Genomic DNA, 20,365 nt, shown 5'->3' with positions numbered 1-20,365 from the left:
TCTCCCTTAGCACCTCCCCTGAATGAGCACTCTCTTCCTCTCTCCCTCCCTCCCTCCCTCTCTCTCTCTCTCTCTCTCACACACACACACACACACACACATTTTATATATATAGGCATCCCTTGATTTTTTTTTTTAATGGACTGTTTTGGGGTATAATGTTTAGTTTCCTTCAGGGCTATTGTATGCCCCATTTGTGGCAGCACATGTAGCTATAGAAAGTAGTGGTTAAGAGCGGTTAAGAGCTATACCACAGGGACATCTGGGTGGCTCAGGGGTTGAATGTCTGCCTTTGACTCAGGTTGTGATCCCCAGGGTCCCAGGATCGAGTCTCACACCAGGCTCCCTGCAGGGAGCCTGATTCTCCCTCTGCCTGTGTCTCTGCCTCTCTCTCTCTTTCACGAATAAAGTCTTAAAAAAAAAAAAGAGAGAGAGCTATACCACAAATTTCCGTGTGATTAGAAGCAAGTTGCTTAAAACTTTTTGCCTCAGTTTCATCACGTGTAAAAAGTGGGTAAAAATAGTACATACCATAAAGAGTTGTTATAAAATCAAATAAGTTGATATCTATAAAGTCCTTGAAACAGTGCCTGGCAGATAGTTCTGTTTATTTTATTGTTTTTTTAAAAGACGTTATTTGTTTATCTGAGAGAGAGAGAGTGCAAGTGGGGTGAAGGGCAGAGGGAGAAGCAGACTCCCTGCTGAGCAGGGAGCCCAGTGTGGGGCTCAGTCCTGGGACTCCAGGATCATGACCTGAGTGGACAGCAAACACTTAACCGACTGAGCCACCCAGGCTCAGTACTGCTATATAATCTCTGTTATACTAATATCTGTAGGTTACAGAGAATAATGCCTACCTTGTAGGGTTATTATGACACATAAATGTGTCAACTGCTTAATATTTTGTCAAGCAAATAAATGTAACAAATGGATAGGAGGAAATCTCACTGTCCACAAAGAGATTATGAAACACTTATCAAATACCTTGCTGAGATGTAGCTCTCTTCTATGTATCAGTGATTTTCAAATTTTGTCCTGTATGAGAATCACCTGGGGAGGGGAGCCTGGGCGGCTCAGTCAGTTAAGCACCTGATTCTTGATTTCAGCTCAGGTCATGATCTCAGGGTCCTTGGGTTGAGCCAAGTCCGACAGCGGAGCCTGCTTAAGAGTTTCTCTCTCTCCCTCTGCCATGCCTCCTCCACCAGCGCACGCGCTCTCTCTCTCTCTCTCTCCAAAAATAAACAGATAATTTTTTTTAGATAGATAAAATTAAAAGAAAAAATTACCTAGGGCTCTTGTTAAAGTGCAGATTCTGATCGAGCAGGTTTGTGCTGAGGCCAGTGCTGCAGACTTCACTTTGAGTAGCACTGCTATATATTCCATTACTTTGTTTTTTGGTCTAGTTGTATTTTTTTTTTTTTAAAGACTTGTTTTTAGTAAATCACTTCTGGTAATCACTACTCCCTTTTCTAAAAGCTCAAAGCCCACCTTTTTGGAAAAAAAAAAAAAAAAAAACAAAACACTAAAATCCATTGGCCAGGGCCAGGTGTGTGTGCATGTGAAAGATAAATTGTGCACTTCACCAGATTGAAGCCAGGCCTGTCAGAGCCTGGGAACTTTTGTAACCCTCAGTAGATGTCCCCTCTTTGAAGTGAGGACTGTGTTTGCTCATCCTGCTCATCCTCAAGTTTTGATACTTTGCTCATCCTTAAAGTTCTGCAGCACACGTTCACCAGGCTCCCCTGGAGTTCTCCATATTGTTAGAGTTTGCAGGTCTGTAGGCTTGAACTGATGTGGAATAATTAGGGGCTCTGCTGTGTAGAGCTTTCCACAAGGCTTGTTCTTCCCCTCTTCAAGTTGAAGATTGTGCTAATTGATAGGAAGATGGAAGAAGAGAAGTTGATCTCGACAGCTTTCAGAGTCCTTTTCGTTAGCCTTAGCTTTATTAACAGGCTTTGTCTCATTCTGGGCAGTAATTTTCCCAGCACTTTTCCTTTAGATCAGAACCACCATCCTATTATCTTTCTGACTGTGCACTCTTCCTTTGCACATATGTACATCGGGTGTCTTTTTAACATCTGTACTCAATGGACTATGCTGTGCAACCATACTAGTCTCTTCAGATTGTTCTCTTTTTAAATTCCTATTGATATAATTTATAATTAATTGAATAATTGACAGAATCTGACTTTTGAGAGTTCTTTAAAAAATACTAGTGTTAAAAAAAAAATACTAGTGTTGGGACAATTGGGTGGCTCAGTGGTTGAGCATCTGCCTTCAGCTCATGGGATCCAGGATTGAGTCCCACATTGGGCTCCTCCTCCATGGAGCCTGCTTCTCCCTCTGCCTGTGTCTCTGCCTCTCTCTTTCTCTCTGTCTCTCATGAATAAATAAATAAAATCTTAAAAAAAAAAAAAAAAAAAAAACAACTTCCAGGATAAAGAAGTAGGATTTAGAACTGACACCTAAAATGATAAGGAGTCACCAGGTTTCAGTGTAGGAGAGGAAGAATGTTCTAGTATGATCTGGAAAGTCAACTCCAATTTATTGACAGACATTCACATTCCTCCTTTCTTTTCAAAGGTCTCAGCTATCAATTGGGAACAGAGATAAACGTTTTTACCAAAGGCGTCCCTCACCCAGCAGGTGCTCCAAATCCTTTAGATTTTGTTTCCCCTAGAAAGATTTTTCAGGTTTCTTCCGGTGTTTTGTTTTTTTTTTTTTTTTTAAGATTTTATTTATTTGAGAGAAAGCGAGACTGAGCATGAGCAGGGGTGGGGGTGGGGGAGAAGGAGAAGCAGGCTCCCCACTGAGCAGAGCATGCTGCAGGCCTTATCCCAGGACCCTGAGCTCTTGACCTAAGCTGAAAGCAGATGCTTCACCAGCTGAGCCACACGCACCCCTCTTCTTGTTGTTTACTTTGCCTCTTCATTAACCAACTGAAACGGGGAGCAGCTGCACCTTAAGGTTTTTCCTTAAGAAGAGTGACCACCGGGCTCCCCGGGTGGCCCAGCAGTTTAGCGCCGCCTTCGGCCCAGGGCCTAATCCTGGAGACCCGGGATCGAGTCCCACATGGGGGGATGGAGTCCCTGCAGGGAGCCTGCTTCTCCCTCTGCCTGTGTCTCTGCCTCTCTCTGTCCCTCATGAATAAATTAAAAAAAAAAAAAGAAAAAAAAAAAGAAACAGAAGAGTGACCACCTATTCCCCTCAACTCCATCTGGGAACCTGGATGATCATGCTCTTGCTGATGGTGAGGAGCTTTCTGTTTATTCTCCAGATTTCTATTTTCTTCTTTTCCTCCTCTGTGTTATAGTCTTCTGTCCCTCAAACTCTTGACATGAATTTTCTCTTACGACAATTGAGAAATGTTTACTTCCTTATTTTCTTGTTGAATCATTTCCTCCATTGTCTCGGGGAGTTCTTCATTCTCCTTGATAACTTGTATCTGGAGAGTCAGGTTTTTTGTTTTTTTAAATGCTCAACATTTTATTTTTTTATTTTTTAAAGATTTGATTTGTTCATGAGAGACACAGAGAGAGAGGCAGAGACATAGGCAGAGGGAGAGGCAGGCTCTGTGCAGGGAGCCCGATGTGGGACTTGATCCCAGACCCCGAGATCACGCCCTGAGCTGAAGGCAGACGCGCAATCACTGAACCACCCAGGTTTCCTGAGAGTCAGATTTTTAAGTCTGAGAGGAGAGATGCCAGCCTGTGTTTACTAAACACGCTTGTGACAAATGCTTTCAGCAAGAAAGTGAGAATGGCATAATTCCAGCAGTGCCTTGGAGCATCCCCCTGTTTAGGACTAGGAGTTCCTAAAAGCTGCTAGAATTGTTTATTCCATTGTAGAACTCCCTAACTTCTTCCCTTTTTGTTCTGATATGAAGACTATCAACAAACTGATCATCTGGTGGCATAAAGCATTATATTCGGATGTCCCATATGTCATATATAAGTCTGGAGTTTTAGTACCATTCCCATTTTTTCATCAGGAAGTTGGTGTTAAGCCTTTCTTCATGGTATCTGGCTTTTATATTTTTTAAAAAGTAAACTGTAATTTTATTTTTTATTTGTTTTTACTAATCTCTGCTCCCAGCATGGAACTTGAACTTGACCCTGAGGTCAAGAGTCACATGCTCTACCTACTGAGCCAGCCTGGTGTACCTGGCCTTAGCATATTTGATAGGATTTATACAGCTTTAAGTTTGAAGTTCACTTGGGTCTCTTAATGCATAAAAGGAAGAGATTTTATGTCTCTTGCAATACATGGATACCAGAATAAAGAGACTTCATAATGCGGGGATGTATTTTTTTTTTAATTTTATTTATTCATTTGACAGAGAACACAAGCAGGGGGAGCGGCAGGCAGAGGGAGAGGGAGAAGCAGGCTCCCCACCAAGCAGTGAGCCCGATGTGGGGCTCCATCCCAGGACCCTGGGATCATGACCTGAGCCAAAGACAGATGCTTAACTGAAGGAGCCACCCAGGCACCCCATGGGGATATTTCTTAAAGTAAGATGATTTTTGAATATCCACTGTGCACTATTCTATGATGAATATTGTTTTAAGATGCTAATTGTGAGCTCCTAAAATATTGTTATCCAGACTGCTGAGAGTAGTCCTATTACTGATTTATCTTACAGAAACAAATACATTTACTGAAGGGACTTGGTATTTGAAATATTGATAGAACCTATGTGGGGAACCACTGGAAGGTAGAAATGTTTGCCTATTTGAATATGTCAACCTAGGAATTGTATGTCACCTTTTAGTTTTTAGGAAATGAGATACAGAATTTATCATAGCTAGTACCTGCACAAAGCAGAAAAATTTTCAGAAACATTAGAATACCCAGTTTCTTGAAGTTTTTGAAGGAAAGCATTAAAAAAAGAAAGGATCAAAAAAAAAAAAAGAAAGGAAAAAAAAAAAGAAAGGATCACCTGGGTGGCTCAGTCAGTTGAACATCTGACTCTTGATTTCGGCTCAGGTTGGGCATTGGGCTCCATGCTCAGTAGGGAATCTGCTTTAGGATTCTCTCCCTCTGCTTCTGCAGACTCTCTCTCTCTCTCTCTCTCTCTCAAATAAATAAATAAACAAAATCTTTTAAGAAAATGAAAATAGGGATCCCTGGGTGGCGCAGCGGTTTGGCGCCTGCCTTTGGCCCAGGGCGCGATCCTGGAGACCCGGGATCGAATCCCACGTCGGGCTCCCGGTGCATGGAGCCTGCTTCTCCCTCTGCCTGTGTCTCTGCCTTTCTCTCTCTCTCTCTCTCTCTGTGACTATCATAAATAAATAAAGAAAAAAAAATTGAAAAAAAAAAAGAAAATGAAAATAATTTTTTAAAATGTCTTATCCATGGGGGGCACATGAGTGGCTTAGGTGGTTAAGTGTTGGGGTCTTGATTTCAGCTCAGGTTGTGATTACAGGATTGTGACGTTGAGCCCCAAGTCAGGCTCCATGCTGGGTGTGGAACCTGCTTAGATTCTCTCTCTCCATCTCCCTCTGCTCCTCCTCCCCTCCAAAAAAGTTTTATCCATGGGGAAAAAAAATAAAAACTTTGGTTCATGAAAAAGAGCAATTAAATAAAGACAATGAAGGAAAAGTGAGTGAAAGAAGACTTCAGGTACCTCCCTCGTGACCTCAAAATTTCTAAATTTTGATTAAGTTCTTTCCAGCTTCTCTCTCTTTTTTTTCTTTTTTTTTTTTTTTAATTTTTATTTATTTATGATAGTCACACACACAGAGAGAGAGGCAGAGACATAGGCAGAGGCAGAAGCAGGCTCCATGCATCGGGAGCCCGACGTGGGACTCGATCCCAGGTCTCCAGGATCGCGCCTTGCCCAAAGGCAGGCGCCAAACCGCTGCACCACCCAGGGATCCCTTCTTTTTTTTTTTTTTTTTTTTAAGATTTTATTTATGAAAATAAAAAAAATATTTTATTTATGTATTCATGAGAGACACAGAGAGAGAGAGGCAGAGACACAGGCAGAGGGAGAAGCAGGCTCCATGGGGGAGCCGGATGCAGGACTCAATCTTGGGACTCTGGAATCACGCCCTGGGTCAAAGGCAGCGGCTCAACCACTGAGCCACCCAGGCGTCCCTCCAGCTTATCTCTTAACTCAGGCAAAAGACCCTGTGGGCAAAGCATCCAGTAGAGGGAACCGAAACTACCTCCTGGAGCAGGAAGGACTGCCGTGAGCAGCAAGACAATGTGATGGACTCCAAGACAATGATCAGCTTGACCTTTACTTCCTACCTGCGTGTACCCAACTGACCCTTGTCCCATACTTTCCTGAGATAAACCTGGAAGTCTTTTCACCACTCGGGAGACCGTCTTTGAGCCCTGAGTCCACGGCCTTCCTGGTGTGGGCCTCACTGCGGTAAACTTCTCTCTGGTTTCTCCACCATTCATCTCTCTGCCTCTGGATTTGGTCAGCGGCAAGGGGCTGAACCTGGCCTGGTCAGGTCCCCGGAGCCTGGTGCTCTTGTACCCCTGTGCACTCCCCCTTTACATCAGTAGAAGCAATTAAACCTGAGCACACTATAAATACTTTTAACTTATTTATGTTTTAATTTTTAAATTTAAATTCAATTAACATATAATGTATTATTGGTTTCAGAGGTAGAGTTCAGGGATTCATCAGTCTTATATAACACCCAGGGCTCATGATCTCCTGTACCCTCCCTAATGTCCATCACCCAGTTACCCCATCTGCCCCGCCCCCCCCGGCTCTCCTCCAGTGACCCTCAGTTTGTTTTCTATAGTTGAGTCTCTTATAGGGGACCCCTGGGTGGCTCAGCGGTTGAGCATCTGCCTTTGGCTCAGGGCATGATCCTGGAGTCCCGGGATTGAGTCCCACATCGGGCTCCCTGTATGGGGCCTGCTTCTCTCTCTGCCTCTCTCTGTGTGTCTTTTATGAATAAATGAATAAAATCTTTTTTAAAAAGTCTCTTATGGTTTGTCTCCCTCTATGATTTCATCTTGTTTTATTTTTTCCTCTCTTCCCGTAGTCCCTATGATTTTGTTTTTTTTCTTAAATTCCACATATGAGTAAGACCATATAATAATTGTCTTTCTCTGATTGACTTATTTTGCTTAGCATAATACCCCCCAGTTCCATCCACATGATTGCAAATAGCAAGATTTCATTTTTCTTCATGGCTAAGTCATATTCCATTGTATATATGAACTACATCCTTATCCATTCATTTGTTGATGGACATCTGGGCTCTTTCCATAGTTCAGCTACTATGGACATTGCTTCTATAAATACTGGGGTGCAGGTGCCCCTTCAGATCACTACATCTGTATCTTTGGGGTAAATGCCTATTACTGCAATTATTGATTCATAGGGTAGCTCTATTTTCAACTTTTTGAGGAACCTCCATACTATCTTACAGATTGGTTGCACCAGTTTGCATTCCTACCAGTAGTGTCTTAGGGTTTCCCTTTCTTCTCATCCTTAGCAACATATATCGTTTTTGAGTGGTTAATTTTAGCCATTGTGACTGGTATAAGGTGGTATTTCATTGTGGTTTTGATTTGTATTCCCCTGATTGCCGAGTGATGTTCAGCATTTTTTCACGTGTCTGTTGGCCATTTGTATGTCTTTGGAGAAATGACTGTTCACATCTGCCTATTTCTTGTTTGGATTATTTGGTCTTTGGGTGTTGAGTCTGATAAGTTCTTTATAGATTTTGGATACTAGCCCTTTATCTAATAAGACATTTGCAAATATTTTCTTTCATTCTGTTGGTTGTCTTTCGGTTTTGTTGTATACTTTTTAAAAAGTGTCATGAAGGGCAGCCTGGGTGGCTCACTGGTTTAGCGCCAGCTTCGGCCCAGGGCCTGATCCTGGAGACCTGGGATCGAGTCCCACGTCAGGCTCCCTGCGTGGAGCCTGCTTCTCCCTCTGCCTGTATCTCTGCCTCTCTCTCTCTCTCTCTCTCTCTCTCTCTCTGTGTGTGTTTCTCATGAATAAATAAATAAATTCTTAAAAAAAAAAGAAAAACAAGAAAAAGTAATGTGAAGCAGGTCTGATTGCAAGCACTACCTCCACTGCCTTTCTGTATATATTTTTTGGCAGCTGTAAGAATGATCCGGGAACTGATCCCAGCTGGAGGTAGACTAGAAATGCACATGATAGACCACTTAAATGTTAACAGTTTCGTACTTAGTTAATTGATCTATGGTATATTCACTTTTTATTTAATTTTTCTAATTAAAAATTTTTATTAAAAATTATACTTTTTCTTTTTAAAAGTTAAATTAAAAATACCTGTTGGAGTGGCTAAAAGAAAAAAAAAAAACACGGGGATTTCTGGGTGGCTCAGCGGTTTAGCGTCTGCCTTCAGCCCAGGCATGATCCTGGAGACCTGGGATTGAGTCCCATGTCAGGCTCCCTGCATGGAGCCTGCTTCTCCCTCTGCCTGTGTCTCTGCCTCTCTCTCTCTCTCTCTGTGTCTCTCATGAATAAATGAATAAAATCTTTAAAAAAATAAAAACAATAAAAAACACAATAAACAAAAAGTGTTGGTCATGATGTAGAGAAATAGCAACACTTGTGCACTATTGGTGGGAATGCAAACTGGTGCAGCCACTGTGGAAATAGTATAGAGAGGTCCTTAAAAAATTAAAAATAGAGGTGCCATGGGGATCCCTGGGTGGCTCAGTGGTTTAGCACCTGCCTTCGGCTGAGGGCATAATCCTGGAGTCCCAGGATCAAGTCCCACATCAGGCTCCCTGCATGGAGCCTGCTTCTCCCTCTGCCTGTGTCTCTGCCTCTCTCTCTCTGTATCTCTCATGAATAAATAAGTAAAATCTTAAAAAAAAAAAAAAAATAGAGGTACCTGGCATGCCCAGTCAATTAAGCCTCTGCCTTCAGCTCAGGTCATGATCCCAAGATCCTGGGATGGAGCTCCTTATCAGGCTTCCTGCTCAGCAGGGAGTCCACTTCTCCCTCTGCCCCCCTTGGGCTCTCTCTCTCTCTCTCTCTATTTCTCTTTTCTCACTACTCTCTTAAATAAATAATATCTTTAAAAAAATAGACCTACCCTGTGATCCAGTAATTGCACCACTGGATATTTACCCAGAGAATATAAAAACACGAATTCAAAGTGATACATGTCACCCCTGTGTTTATTGCAGCATTATTTACAGTAGCCAAAATAGGGAATCAGCCCAAAGTGTCCATCAGTTGGGGAACAGATAAAGAAGATGTGTGTATACAAACATACAGGAAAACTATTCAGCCATAAAAAAGAATGAAATCTTGGCATTTGCAACAACATATGGATGGATCTAGAGAGTATTATGTAAAGTGAAATAAGCCAATCAGACAAAGATAAATACCATATAATTTCATTCATATTTGGAATTTAAGAAACAAACAAAGAAAAAAAAAAAAAGACAAACCAAAAAAGAGGCTCAGAACTATAGAAAGCAAACAGGCAGAGAGAGAAGCAGAAAGCAAATGGTCACCAGAGAGGAAGTGGGTGGGGGATGGGTGAAATAGGTGATGAGGATTTAGAGTACATTTGTCATGATGAGCACTGAGTCACATATGGAATTGTTGAATCACTGTCTGATACACCTGAAATTAATATGTTAACTGGCACTAAAATTTTTTAAAAAGGAAAATAAGTAAAAAAAAAACAGTAAGTTATTGCCTTTAACATGAGAATCACTTACAGTTAGAAATGGCTGCACAGACTTGGATTTAATTTTCAGTGTAAGTATGTTGATAGTAATTTAAGCAAAAAGCACTAATTTGGATTTAATTTGAAGTTCATGTATATTTTTCCTTTTTATTTTTTCTAGAAGAAAATTTAAAATGTGGAAACAACAGGATAAAAGGTTTTGATTCAGTGTTTTACAGATTAATGCCATATTTGAGGTGTCTTAGTGCTTTTTTTTTTTTTTTCAAAGATTTTATTTATTCATGACAGACACAGAGAGAGAGAGAGAGAGGCAGAGACACAGGCAGAGGGAGAAGCAGGCTCCATGCACCGGGAGCCCGACTCGGGACTCGATCCCAGGTCTCCGGGATTACTCCCTGGGCCGAAGGCGGCACTAAACCGCTGAGCCCCCTGGGCTGCCCTGTCTTAGTGTTTTTAACAGAAAAATGTGATGTACTTTGGCCACATAGTGGTCTATTATATGGACATTCCCTGATTTATCCATTTTCTTATTTATTGTTGGTCATTTAGGTTATTTCTACCATTTTGTCATTAGAAACAATGCTACAGCGTTGCCTGGGTGGCTCAGTCAGTTGGGCAGCTGACTCTTGATTTCTGCCCATGTCTGGCTCCATGCTCATTCAGGGAGTTGGCTTGAGAATACTGTCCCTCTCCTTCTGCCCCTCTCCTCCTCTCTCTCTCTCATAAATAAATCTTAACCAAAAAAAAAAAAAAAAAAAGTGCTACAGTGACTATCCACATATCTAATATTCATTGCAACATTGTTTCTAATGGCAAAGTATTAGAAACAATGTGAATATATATGTATATATATGTTGGCTTTGTACCTTCATGCTTATGCTTCTGTGCACTGGATTCCTAGAAAGGGTGGTGTGGATCATAGGGCTTGCACTTGTATTTTTTAAAAGATTTTATTTATTCATGAGAGACACACAGAGAGGCAGAAACACAGGCAGAGGGAGAAGCAGGCTCCATGCAGGGAGCCTGATACAGGACTTGATCCTGGGACTTAGGATCACAACCTGAGTTAAAGGCAGACACTCAACCACTGAGCCACCCAGGTACCCTCGGGTTTGCACTTTTATTTTTTTAAAGATTTTATTTATTTATTCATGAGAGACATAGAGAGGCAGAGACATAGGCAGAGAGAGAAGCAGGCTTCCCGCAGGCAGTCACTTAACCACTGAGCCACCCAGGCATCCAGGGTTTGCACTTTTTTTAAAAAAATATTTTATTTATTTATTCATGAGAGACACAGAGAGAGAGAGGCAGAGACACAGGCAGAGGAAGAAGCAGGGAGCCCGATGTGGGACTCGATCCCGGGACCCCAGGACCCTAGGATCATGACCTGAAGGCAGGTTATGAGCTGAAGGCAGATGCAGACGCTCAACCGCCGAGCCATGCAGGTGCCCCCAGCGGTTTGCACTTTTAAAACTATGCTTGGCAGTGCCCAATTGATAGAGAAGTGGCATGAGGGACACCTGGGTGGCTCAGTGGCTGAGCATCTGTCAGATTACCAGATTAAGGTAATTCCTCTATTCCTAGTTTGGTAAATTAAAAAAAAAAAAAGTATTGAATTTTATCCCATCATTTTCGTCATCTGTTGAGAAGGTTATATCCTCTTTCTCCTTTAGTGTCCGTTAATAATAAAAATTGCTTCGATCTCTTAATAAACTGCCTCTTCATTCCTGAGATAAACCCTCTTGTGTTATGAAGTGTATTTCCTCTATTACACTGCACTTTATATAACATGAGAGCTATTTGTCCCATGAAGGTCTGAGAACATAATGTAAAAAAAATCTGAGTCTGTTTTATAGATATTTGCCAACTCTTGTTTTTTATTTATTTTTTTAAAAATCTTGTTTTTTAATTTATATTTCTTTGATACTCAGTGGTCACTGATATTTTTAAAAGTAAATCTTAGGGGCAGCCTGGGTGGCTCAGAGGTTTAGCATCGCCTTCGGCTTAGGGTGTGATCCTGGGGTCCTAGGATCGAGTCTCGCATCAGGCTCCCCGCATGGAGCCTGTTTCTCCCCCTGTGTCTCTGCCTCTCTCTCTTTCTGTGTCTCTCATGAGTGAATGAATAAATGAATGAAATCTTAAAAAAAAAAAAAAGGTAAAAAAAGTTCCTTGGTTCTTTCTCCTCTTTCTACTCTCTAAATGTTAATGTTCTTCAGAGTTCTGTTGTTCATTTACTTGTCATACATACTTGTTAGGAGATGTTATTAGAGCTACTTATTTGTGCCAGGCATAATGCTAGGAACTAGTGAATAAAATAGACAGTGATCCACACAGAATTTGCCTCCCTGCTGCTAAATTGCCCTTTTCCAGTTTGGCTTCCCTACTGCTAACAGTAATTTTGGGGAGGACAGGAGGACCAAAGTTATCATCTCAGTCCTTTGCTTAAAGGTTTCTTTTTAAAATTTTATTTATTTATTTATTTATTTATTTGTTTAAAGATTTCTGTTAAAAAAAAAAAAATAAAGATTTCTGTTGACTCCTTCATGTCTATAGGGTCATGCCTGGAATCTGGAGCATGGTATACAAGGGCCTTCCCATTGTGACTTAGCCGGGCAGCCCCGGTGGTGCAGCGGTTTGGTGCCGCCTGCATCCTGGGGTGTGATCCTGGAGTCCCGGGATCGAGTCCCGCGTCGGGCTCCCTGCATGGAGCCTGCTTCTCCCTCTGCCTGGGTCTCTGCCTCTCTCTCTGTGTGTGTCTCTCATGAATAAATAAATAAAATCTTTAAAAAATAAAATAAAATCCATTGTGACTTAGCCTTCAAGTCAGATCATTCACACCATTTCCTGTCATACAATCTAGACACACACCAGCTATACTGTGTCCCCAGTAATTCCTATTCTTTCCTCTTTCTCTACACATTTTGTTTTCTCCAGTTAGAATGCTTGTGTCTGCTTGCCAGATTCCTACTCATCCTTCAAGGCACTGCTCTAAAAAGATTAGAAAAAAAAAATTCTCCTAGAGATAGTTTGAATTCCATAGCACTGGGACACTGGGGTGGCTCAGCAGTTGAGCGCCTGCCTTCGGCCCAGAGCGTGATCCTGGAGACCCAGGATCGAGTCCCACGTCGGGCTCCCTGCATGGAGCCTGCTTCTCCCTCTGCCTGTGTCTCTGCCTCTCTCTGTGTCTCTCATGAATAAATAAATAAACTCTTAAAAAAAAATAAAATTCTATGACCATGACTTTTTATCTATCTCCATTTTTATATGGCTGTAAACTGCTCGGGGTAGAGTCTGTATCTCTCTGAGTTGTGTCTCCTGTACAGTTACTTACATTACTTAGCACAGAGTAGGCCTTCAGCAAATACTTGTGCATGTTTGCTTGACTACATGACTCGCCGCCTGAAAGAGCTCTACTGTTGGGCGGCCTTGAAGGGACACTACTGCTGCTAGTGATGGCAGCTTGCCAGAGAGGCCAGGATTCTCAACTAGAACAATATACACTTGAATAATCCCTCTTTCTTCTTTCCACTCCCCAAGGTTGTGTGTGTGTGTGTGGAGGTCGTGGGACATATATTTAGAAAATTATGTATTTATTGGTATTTTTCTGTTGACTTTAATTTTTTAAATTATTAAAACAACTATAGGATGATGTGATCATGGATATCCTTTTCTTTTTCTGCAAATTTCCTTTATTACTTTGTTGTAAAACATAACATCAGAAATTTTCCTTAAAACTTTTTCCTTCCCAGATGTAGTAAAATCCTACTTAAGAGAGCACTGGCTCCGGGTCCCTAGGTGGCTCAGTCAGTTAAGCATCGGACTCTTGGTGTTGCCTCAAGTCATGATCTCACGGTTGTGAGGTTGAGCCCTGTGTTGGTGGTGTGCTCTGTGCTGTCTTTGGGCTCCCTGCCCAGTGGAGCGTGCGTTGTCTAAAATAAATCTTAAAAAGGAAGCATTGGCTCCTTGAAAATTACATTTTAAGGGGCACCTGAGTGGCTCAGTGGTTGAGTGTCTGCCTTTAACTCAGGTTGTGATCCTGGGGTCCTGATTTCGAGTCCTGTATGAGGCTCCCCCGCAGAGAGCCTGCTTCTCCCTTTGCCTGTGTCTCTGCCTCTCTCTCTGTGTCTCTCATGAATAAATAAAATATTTTTTAAAAAACGTTTTAAGGAAAGGCAAATTTTTCCTGATAAAGTGAAGATATTTGAAATAAATGAGTAAATATTAATTCAAAGGAACTGAGATGCCCGGGTGGCTCAGCAGTTAAAGTGTCTGCCTTCAGCTCAGGGCGTAATCCTGGGGTCCCGGGATCGAGTCCTGCATCGGGCTTCTGCGTGGAGCCTGCTTCTCCCTCTCTCTCTCTCTCTCTCTCCTCTGTCTGTCTCTCATGAATAAATAAAATCTTAAAAAAAAAATAATTCAAAGGACCTATGTTTATTTCCGTATTTGGCATAATAACAAAGGGCTAATGGAAAGAGGATAGTTTTCAGTTTAGAAAACCGAATGGCAGCAAGCTAGTTTGTCTCCCCTCAGATTCAGTTTCCTAGCATGGATATGAATTGACGGGATTAGTAGGTTTAACAAAACAACAGTTCACAATGAGGGAGAAAGAAGAAAACAGGCATAAGAGAAAGTTTAGTAATGCATCGGTCACTGAAGCTAATGAGGAAAAATCATATTTGATAAGGTACAGAGGTAACCTCAAAAATGTGTTTCAGGGGTAACGTGCAGACACAGAGTCTTCTATTGAATCCCTTATTTAGGTATTCAGTGCAGGGTAAGTGCATTTTTTGCATGGTGTGTGTCCTGCACAGAGTTGTTCCTTTATTTTAATGAGAAATAGTTTCTAGTCAGTTTAATGCTCAGGATGGCAGAGCTAATCCCCAGAGCTGCCAGTGTAGTCTGAAAGTAGGGACAAAAGGATTTAGACCAAAAAAAAAAAAAAAAAAAAAGGATTTAGAGATGGGGGCGGGGGGGATAAATACTTCCCACTCCAGCTTCTGTGTTACCCAGAGCCCGGAGTGAGGAGTTGCTCCTTTAGAGACTTTTGTCTTGCGATTGAACACATATTGGAAGTTTCTGATTTAAATTTGTGCTTTTTGATAAAGTGGATTAGAGACAGTGAATTGCTACTGGCTAAAGAGAAAGAGCACTTGATTCTGAGGAACTCTAACTTTTGAAATAAGTTTTAGTGCTAAATGACTGGAATAAAGAAAAAGAGAATAAACATCCGTTCAGAGACTACCTACCACTTGCCAGATCCTGTAGTGCTTTTCTGTCCGTCGTCTCGTCCGTGCCGTATGTTCATCAGGGAGGTTAAATGACTCGCCCAGATATCCCACAGCAGTGAGTGAGAGGATGGGTTCTGCTGCATCGCAAACCCACTGGACCCCTGTTCTTTGGTGGTTCGCTGGCTGACATCCCAGGAGGCTGAAGTTTTCTGTTTCTTTCAAAAGCAGGTTTGTTATAGGTCTGGTTTTTACTCTCTATTTGTGCTGGAACACAGGATTTAAGATACTGTGCAACCGAGTACGCCAGCGCGTTTTTCTTGATCTTTTGGTCGGCTAGCCCTTTGTCTAGAACTCATCTCAGAATTGTAGCTGCTCTTGGGAGTGTGAGGTAACATGAAGGCTGTTGTTTTTATTCTCTCCTGTGACATATTTAACACAAGTGGATAGTGTCCAGGCCATAATTCACTTAATTGACAGATTTCTCAGCCATTTTATAGTGGGTTCCCTATATCTTTATCCTCCTGGCTGTCATTAAGAAACCTGTATGTAGGTATGTATGTATTTTTAAAAGATTTATTTATTCATGAGAGACACAGAGAAAGAGGCAGAGACACAGGCAGAGGGAGAAGCAGGCTCCATGCAGGGGGCCCGGTGCAGGACTCGATCCCAGGACCCCAGGATCACACCCTGGGTTGAAGGCAGGTGCACAACTGCTGAGCCACCCAGGCTGCCCCTGTCTTTATTTATTTAGACATGATTGTGGGAGTAGTACGTATTTACAGTAAGCTTTTGACAAGGCTGAAACAAATCTTACCTGTACCTGAAAGTGGGTTGAGGAAGGTTGTAAGTGATAATGTTAGTTTTTCTGAACATCAGTTCAGACCTTCTTCCCAAAGGACGGCCGCAGCTGTTTGAACTGTGACCATGCCTTAGCTGCCAGGTGTTAACAGTTTGCAGTTAACTCATAAACCTAGATAGATTCAAACCGTTGACCTTGAGTTGAGATCTTTTATAAGCTGTGACTCATCTTTTGGCTCATTCTTTTGTTCACCAGGAAATAATATTAATTTCAGGAATTTCGATTATCCCTTATGAAGAGTGTGTTGCTCATTAAAATTGCTAGGACTTGTTTCTCTGGGTACCAATAGGGCCACAAATTGTTCTATATTTAGTGGTTGTGCTGAATTCATGTGTAAACAGAGGAAGATGCCTGATTAACTTTCTAGACAAAGGCTGTTGAAGCTGAGGCCATCTTTAAGAGGTTCATCTCTTGCACAAGAGGGATAGGGATGCAGGATGGTGAATCCGAGGCTGAACGTGACGGCCGGCCGTGTGTATGCGTATTTGTATCTGTAAATGTCACACGCTGTTTACAGTACCCTGGACTCTTCTCATGCTAGGCCGAGTGGGGCCAAATCAGGAGGAATTGTTCCCGAGCTCAAAGCCAAGAATAACATCCTGACCAGCAGGGGACAGAGGTCAGCGCAAGGCAGCAGCTCTTGGGAGCTACAGGACATTAGAAACTTTGAAAGAACGGAGTTTAAGAAGAAGGAAGCCAATGTGTATGCGCTGTGAAGGGCGTGTGTGAAACTGCGTACTCTTATCGAGGCGTGGCTAATTACGAAAAATGAAAAAAGCATCCTAGTAATTGGATGTGTTATGAGTTCGTATCACCCTCTCGCTATTAACTGTATTTCCTCCTCCTACCTGCATATTGATTTGTCTGTTTATTATTTTTATTAGAAAAGGGGGAAAAGTATGTTCTGCTGTTACTCTGGTGTTTTATTCTCCGGGCAGCTTCAGCCAAGCCCACAAGAGGACTGGATTTAAAGATGATATGTTAATTAAAAGACAAATAACCCTTTATAAAATCTCCTGGGGACCTTCCGGGCTGGCTGAGGTTTTGTTTCTGGGATCTCTCTCTGCCCACTTCTCTTCTTTTCCCTTCTGTCTTTCCTCATTCTGATGCTGGCCACTCACCCCACAGAGGCAACTCCAACTGTTTTCTGGTGGAGCATTCTAAGTTTGTCCCGTTGTCTTCCCTGGGACTCATTTCTCTGGTCTGACTTAAACTGGTTCTGGGCCAGAGTGATCATCTGAAGGCTTTTCTTCATGGCCTTTATTTCTTGGCTTTTTTAATGCACTTTGCCTGATTAGTTTTTTCTAGTTCTCTCCTTTTCCAGGGGTATAAGTTATATTGCCCCGGTTGGAAGGTTCTAAGGGTCAGGTGCAGCTTTTTACTCTGGTTTATAAAGTGTCTTTTTCCTTTCCTAGAAATTGGGGGAAGAATCAAGTGCTCTCATGTGAGGTTTTGCTGACTTCCTGGGGCTCTCTAATTTGCTAGTTGTTTAAACATGTATGTAGCAATCTGAATTGTATTTGAAAGATAGGACTTGTTGCCAAGATTCTGCAGTAGGTCAATTGCTTGTTACCCTTTCTCCCATTTGTTTTCCTTCCTTCCTTCCTTCCTCCCTCCCTCCCTCCCTCCCTCCTCTCCTTCCTTCCCTCCTTCCTTCCTTCCCTCCCCTCTGTCCTTCCCTCCCCTCCTTCTTTTCTTTCTTTTCTCTTTCTTTTCTTTTCTCTTTCTTTTCTTTTCTTTTCTTTCTTTCTTTCTCTTTCTTTCTTTCTTTCTTTCTTCTTTCTTTCTTTCTTTCTTTCTTTCTTTCTTTCTTTCTTTCTTTCTTTCTTTCTTTCGTTTTATTTATTTATTTGAGAGAGAGAGAATGAGTGCATGAGCGGCAGGGGAGGTCTTGAGGGAGGGGGAGCAGCAGACTCCTCCCTAAGCAGGGAGCCAGACGTGATGCTCCATCCCAGGACCCTGAAATCATGATCTGAGCTTAAGGCAGATGCTTAACCTACTGAGCCACCCAGGCACCCTTCCCTTTGTTTTTCAATTGAAAAATCAGAGGTGAAGAGAGAATTACCTTGTCCATGGCCATATAGTAAGTTAGTCTTAGACCTTTTAAAGCAGACCTTAAAAAAAAATTTTTTTTAATTAATTAATTAAAAAAATAAAAATAAAGCAGACCTTATTTTTAGTATTCCTTGTATTTATTAGCACAGATATTAACAAGTAGTTAATAAATATATAATAGTTTAATAAATATATCTTAACTGTGGATTCATTTGTTGATCAGTTAAGTTTCAGAATTCTCATGAAGTTGGTCACATTTTGGATCAACATGTGAGAAAAGTTTCTGGGTGGAAGGGACCAGATTGCCATGCAGAAAATGTTCAGCAATTGAGAATATGTATGCAAAAATTCCCAGTGTCGGGGCGCTTAGCTGGCTCAGTCAGTAGAGCTTGCAACTCTTTTTTTTTTTAAAGATGTTATTTATTTATGAGAGACACAGAGAGAGAGACAAAGACATAAGGAGAAGCAGGCTCCCTGAAGGGAGTCTGATGTGAGACTTGATCTTAGGACCCCAGGATCATGACCTGAGCCTAAGGCAGCCGCTCAACCACTGAGCCACCCAGGTGCCCCGGGCTTGCAACTCTTGATCTTGAGGTTGTTAGTTTGAGCTCCACATTGGGTATTTAAAAAAAAATTAAAAGGAAAGAAAAAATCCTGATGTAAATCCTATTCAAAAACTGAAGAAACAGAAGAGTAGTTTGGCTAGAGCAGAAACTGGTTATAAATGTCAGGAGAAATAGGTTGAGAGAGGATAGAAGGACATGGGTTAATCAAGAGATAGGGACAAGAAACAGGCACCTTGCCAGCTTGGGATCAGATAGTGAAAATGAAAATTTCCTACTCCTCCCTCAGTATGCGGCTCTCCACCCTTCCCAGGCAACCGCTATCCAAAGTGGTTAATGACTCTGGGCATTAGTGTCTGGTTTTGGGGCTGCCATGTGAAGCATGAAGAGGTCCTGTGGGGTCAGTCAGCCCAAAGAACAGTTGGCCTTTTGATTTGTTAAATTCTTCTTAATAGCTTTGCTGCTCTCCAATAGTATTGCTAATTCCAAAGCCAAAACCATTTTCTGATGGTTTTGCTGTATCCAGTTGGCTTGCAGGACCCAAACAGCAGCTGAGACTGTTGTACCATGATACACGTTATGCAATAACCCTTCAAGGGGTCTATCCGCCTTCTTTTATTTAAAAAATAGCAACAACATGGGCAGCCCGGGTGGCTCAGCGGTTTAGCGCCGCCTTCAATCCAGGGCAGTGATACTGGACACCTGGGGGATCGAGTCCCACGTCGGGCTCCCTGCATAGAGCCTGCTTCTCCCTCTGCCTGTGTCTATGCCTCTCTCTCTCTCTCTCTCTCTCTGAATAAATAAATAAAACTTTAAAAAAATAAAAAATAAATAAAAAATAGCAACAACAAAAAGTAAACTGCTGTTTTATTTTTTATTTTATTATTTATTTATTTATTTTTTGCTTTGGGGTCACTGATTTGCATCCCATTTGGGTGCCTTGCTTTCCTCCCTCATTTTTCCTTCCTGGATCCTTATGCTCAGTCCTGCCCTCTGAATGTGGCTCTGGCCTCTGGCCTCATTGAGTAGTATGAATTTTAACTATTTCTACTTTCATTTTTTTTAAGTATTCCTTTTTTTAAATTTTTTATTTATTTATGATAGTCACATAGAGAGAGAGAGAGAGAGGCAGAGATACAGGCAGAGGGAGAAGCAGGCTCCATGCACCGGGAGCCCGACGTGGGACTCGATCCCAGGTCTCCAGGATTGCGCCCTGGGCCAAAGGCAGACACCAAACCGCTGCGCCACCCAGGGATCCCCTATATCTACTTTCAGACCTGTTTTCCAACTTTTTGTCTTTCCCTGCTCCCTATAAGAAACTTTTGGTTCAGACTTGCTTGAGGAAAGGATACATTTTTTTTTTGCTTGTTTGTTGTTTGTGTACATATGTTCTTGACTAATTTTTCTTTCCTTTCTTTGTCAAACAGGCCACCAAGCAGTTTCTTGAAGAGATTAACAAGTGGACGGTTCAGTACAATGTTTCTCCTCTGTCTTGGGATGTGGCTGTCAAGTTCCTCATGGCCAGGAAGTTCGATGTGCTCCGCGCCATAGAGTTGTTCCACTCCTACAGAGTATGTGCATGGGGCTAGACCGGGCCTGTGGCACATCGGCCCTCTGCTTTGCTGTTTTCTGTGCCACACACTACACACAATAGTTCTCTGAGTGTTCTCCCTGCTGTCATTAAAAAAAAAAAAAAAGCAGGCCAATATCTAGGAGCCCTACTTTGCAGTCAGAAAATCCTTCCGAAGAGATATAGAACCTCTCTAAATTAAAAAGGGAGGATGAAGCATGCTAGGATTAGTTCAAGACTAAAAGCTCACTTTTAGTGAGCTTTATCTTGTGGGTCATCTCCTACAATATTCACTCATTTGTTCAGCAGATGTTTATTGTATATATACTATGTTCCAGGTGCAGAGATTACTATTTAGAAAGAGAAAATAGACACACAATTATAGAAAATTATGATAGGTCACTACTTAGTTCTGCGGAAGCACATTTACT

The 20,365-nt window shown here is 41.8% G+C and overlaps 1 protein-coding gene across 2 annotated transcripts in view; it reads left to right on the top strand.

The window, feature by feature from the left end:
- PTPN9 (protein tyrosine phosphatase non-receptor type 9) overlaps positions 1–20,365 on the top strand; it is a 72,811-nt gene that overhangs the window by 18,356 nt on the left and 34,090 nt on the right. Inside the window, exons 1-2 of one of the 2 annotated variants that reach the window (XM_038581037.1) lie at positions 4,454–4,511; positions 19,792–19,935. In XM_038581037.1, the coding sequence (XP_038436965.1) occupies positions 4,494–4,511; positions 19,792–19,935 (162 nt within the window). In that variant the 5' untranslated portion in view covers positions 4,454–4,493. Of the gene's footprint in view, positions 1–4,453; positions 4,512–19,791; positions 19,936–20,365 lie in introns of those variants that run through there. The other variant, XM_038581036.1, reaches the window with a different exon arrangement.

Source organism: Canis lupus, chromosome 30, assembly GCF_011100685.1.
Source record: "Canis lupus familiaris isolate Mischka breed German Shepherd chromosome 30, alternate assembly UU_Cfam_GSD_1.0, whole genome shotgun sequence".
Taxonomy (NCBI): domain Eukaryota; kingdom Metazoa; phylum Chordata; class Mammalia; order Carnivora; family Canidae; genus Canis; species Canis lupus.
The sequence above is the reverse complement of the archived record's forward strand: the minus strand, read 5'-3'. Positions and strand labels throughout refer to the sequence as shown.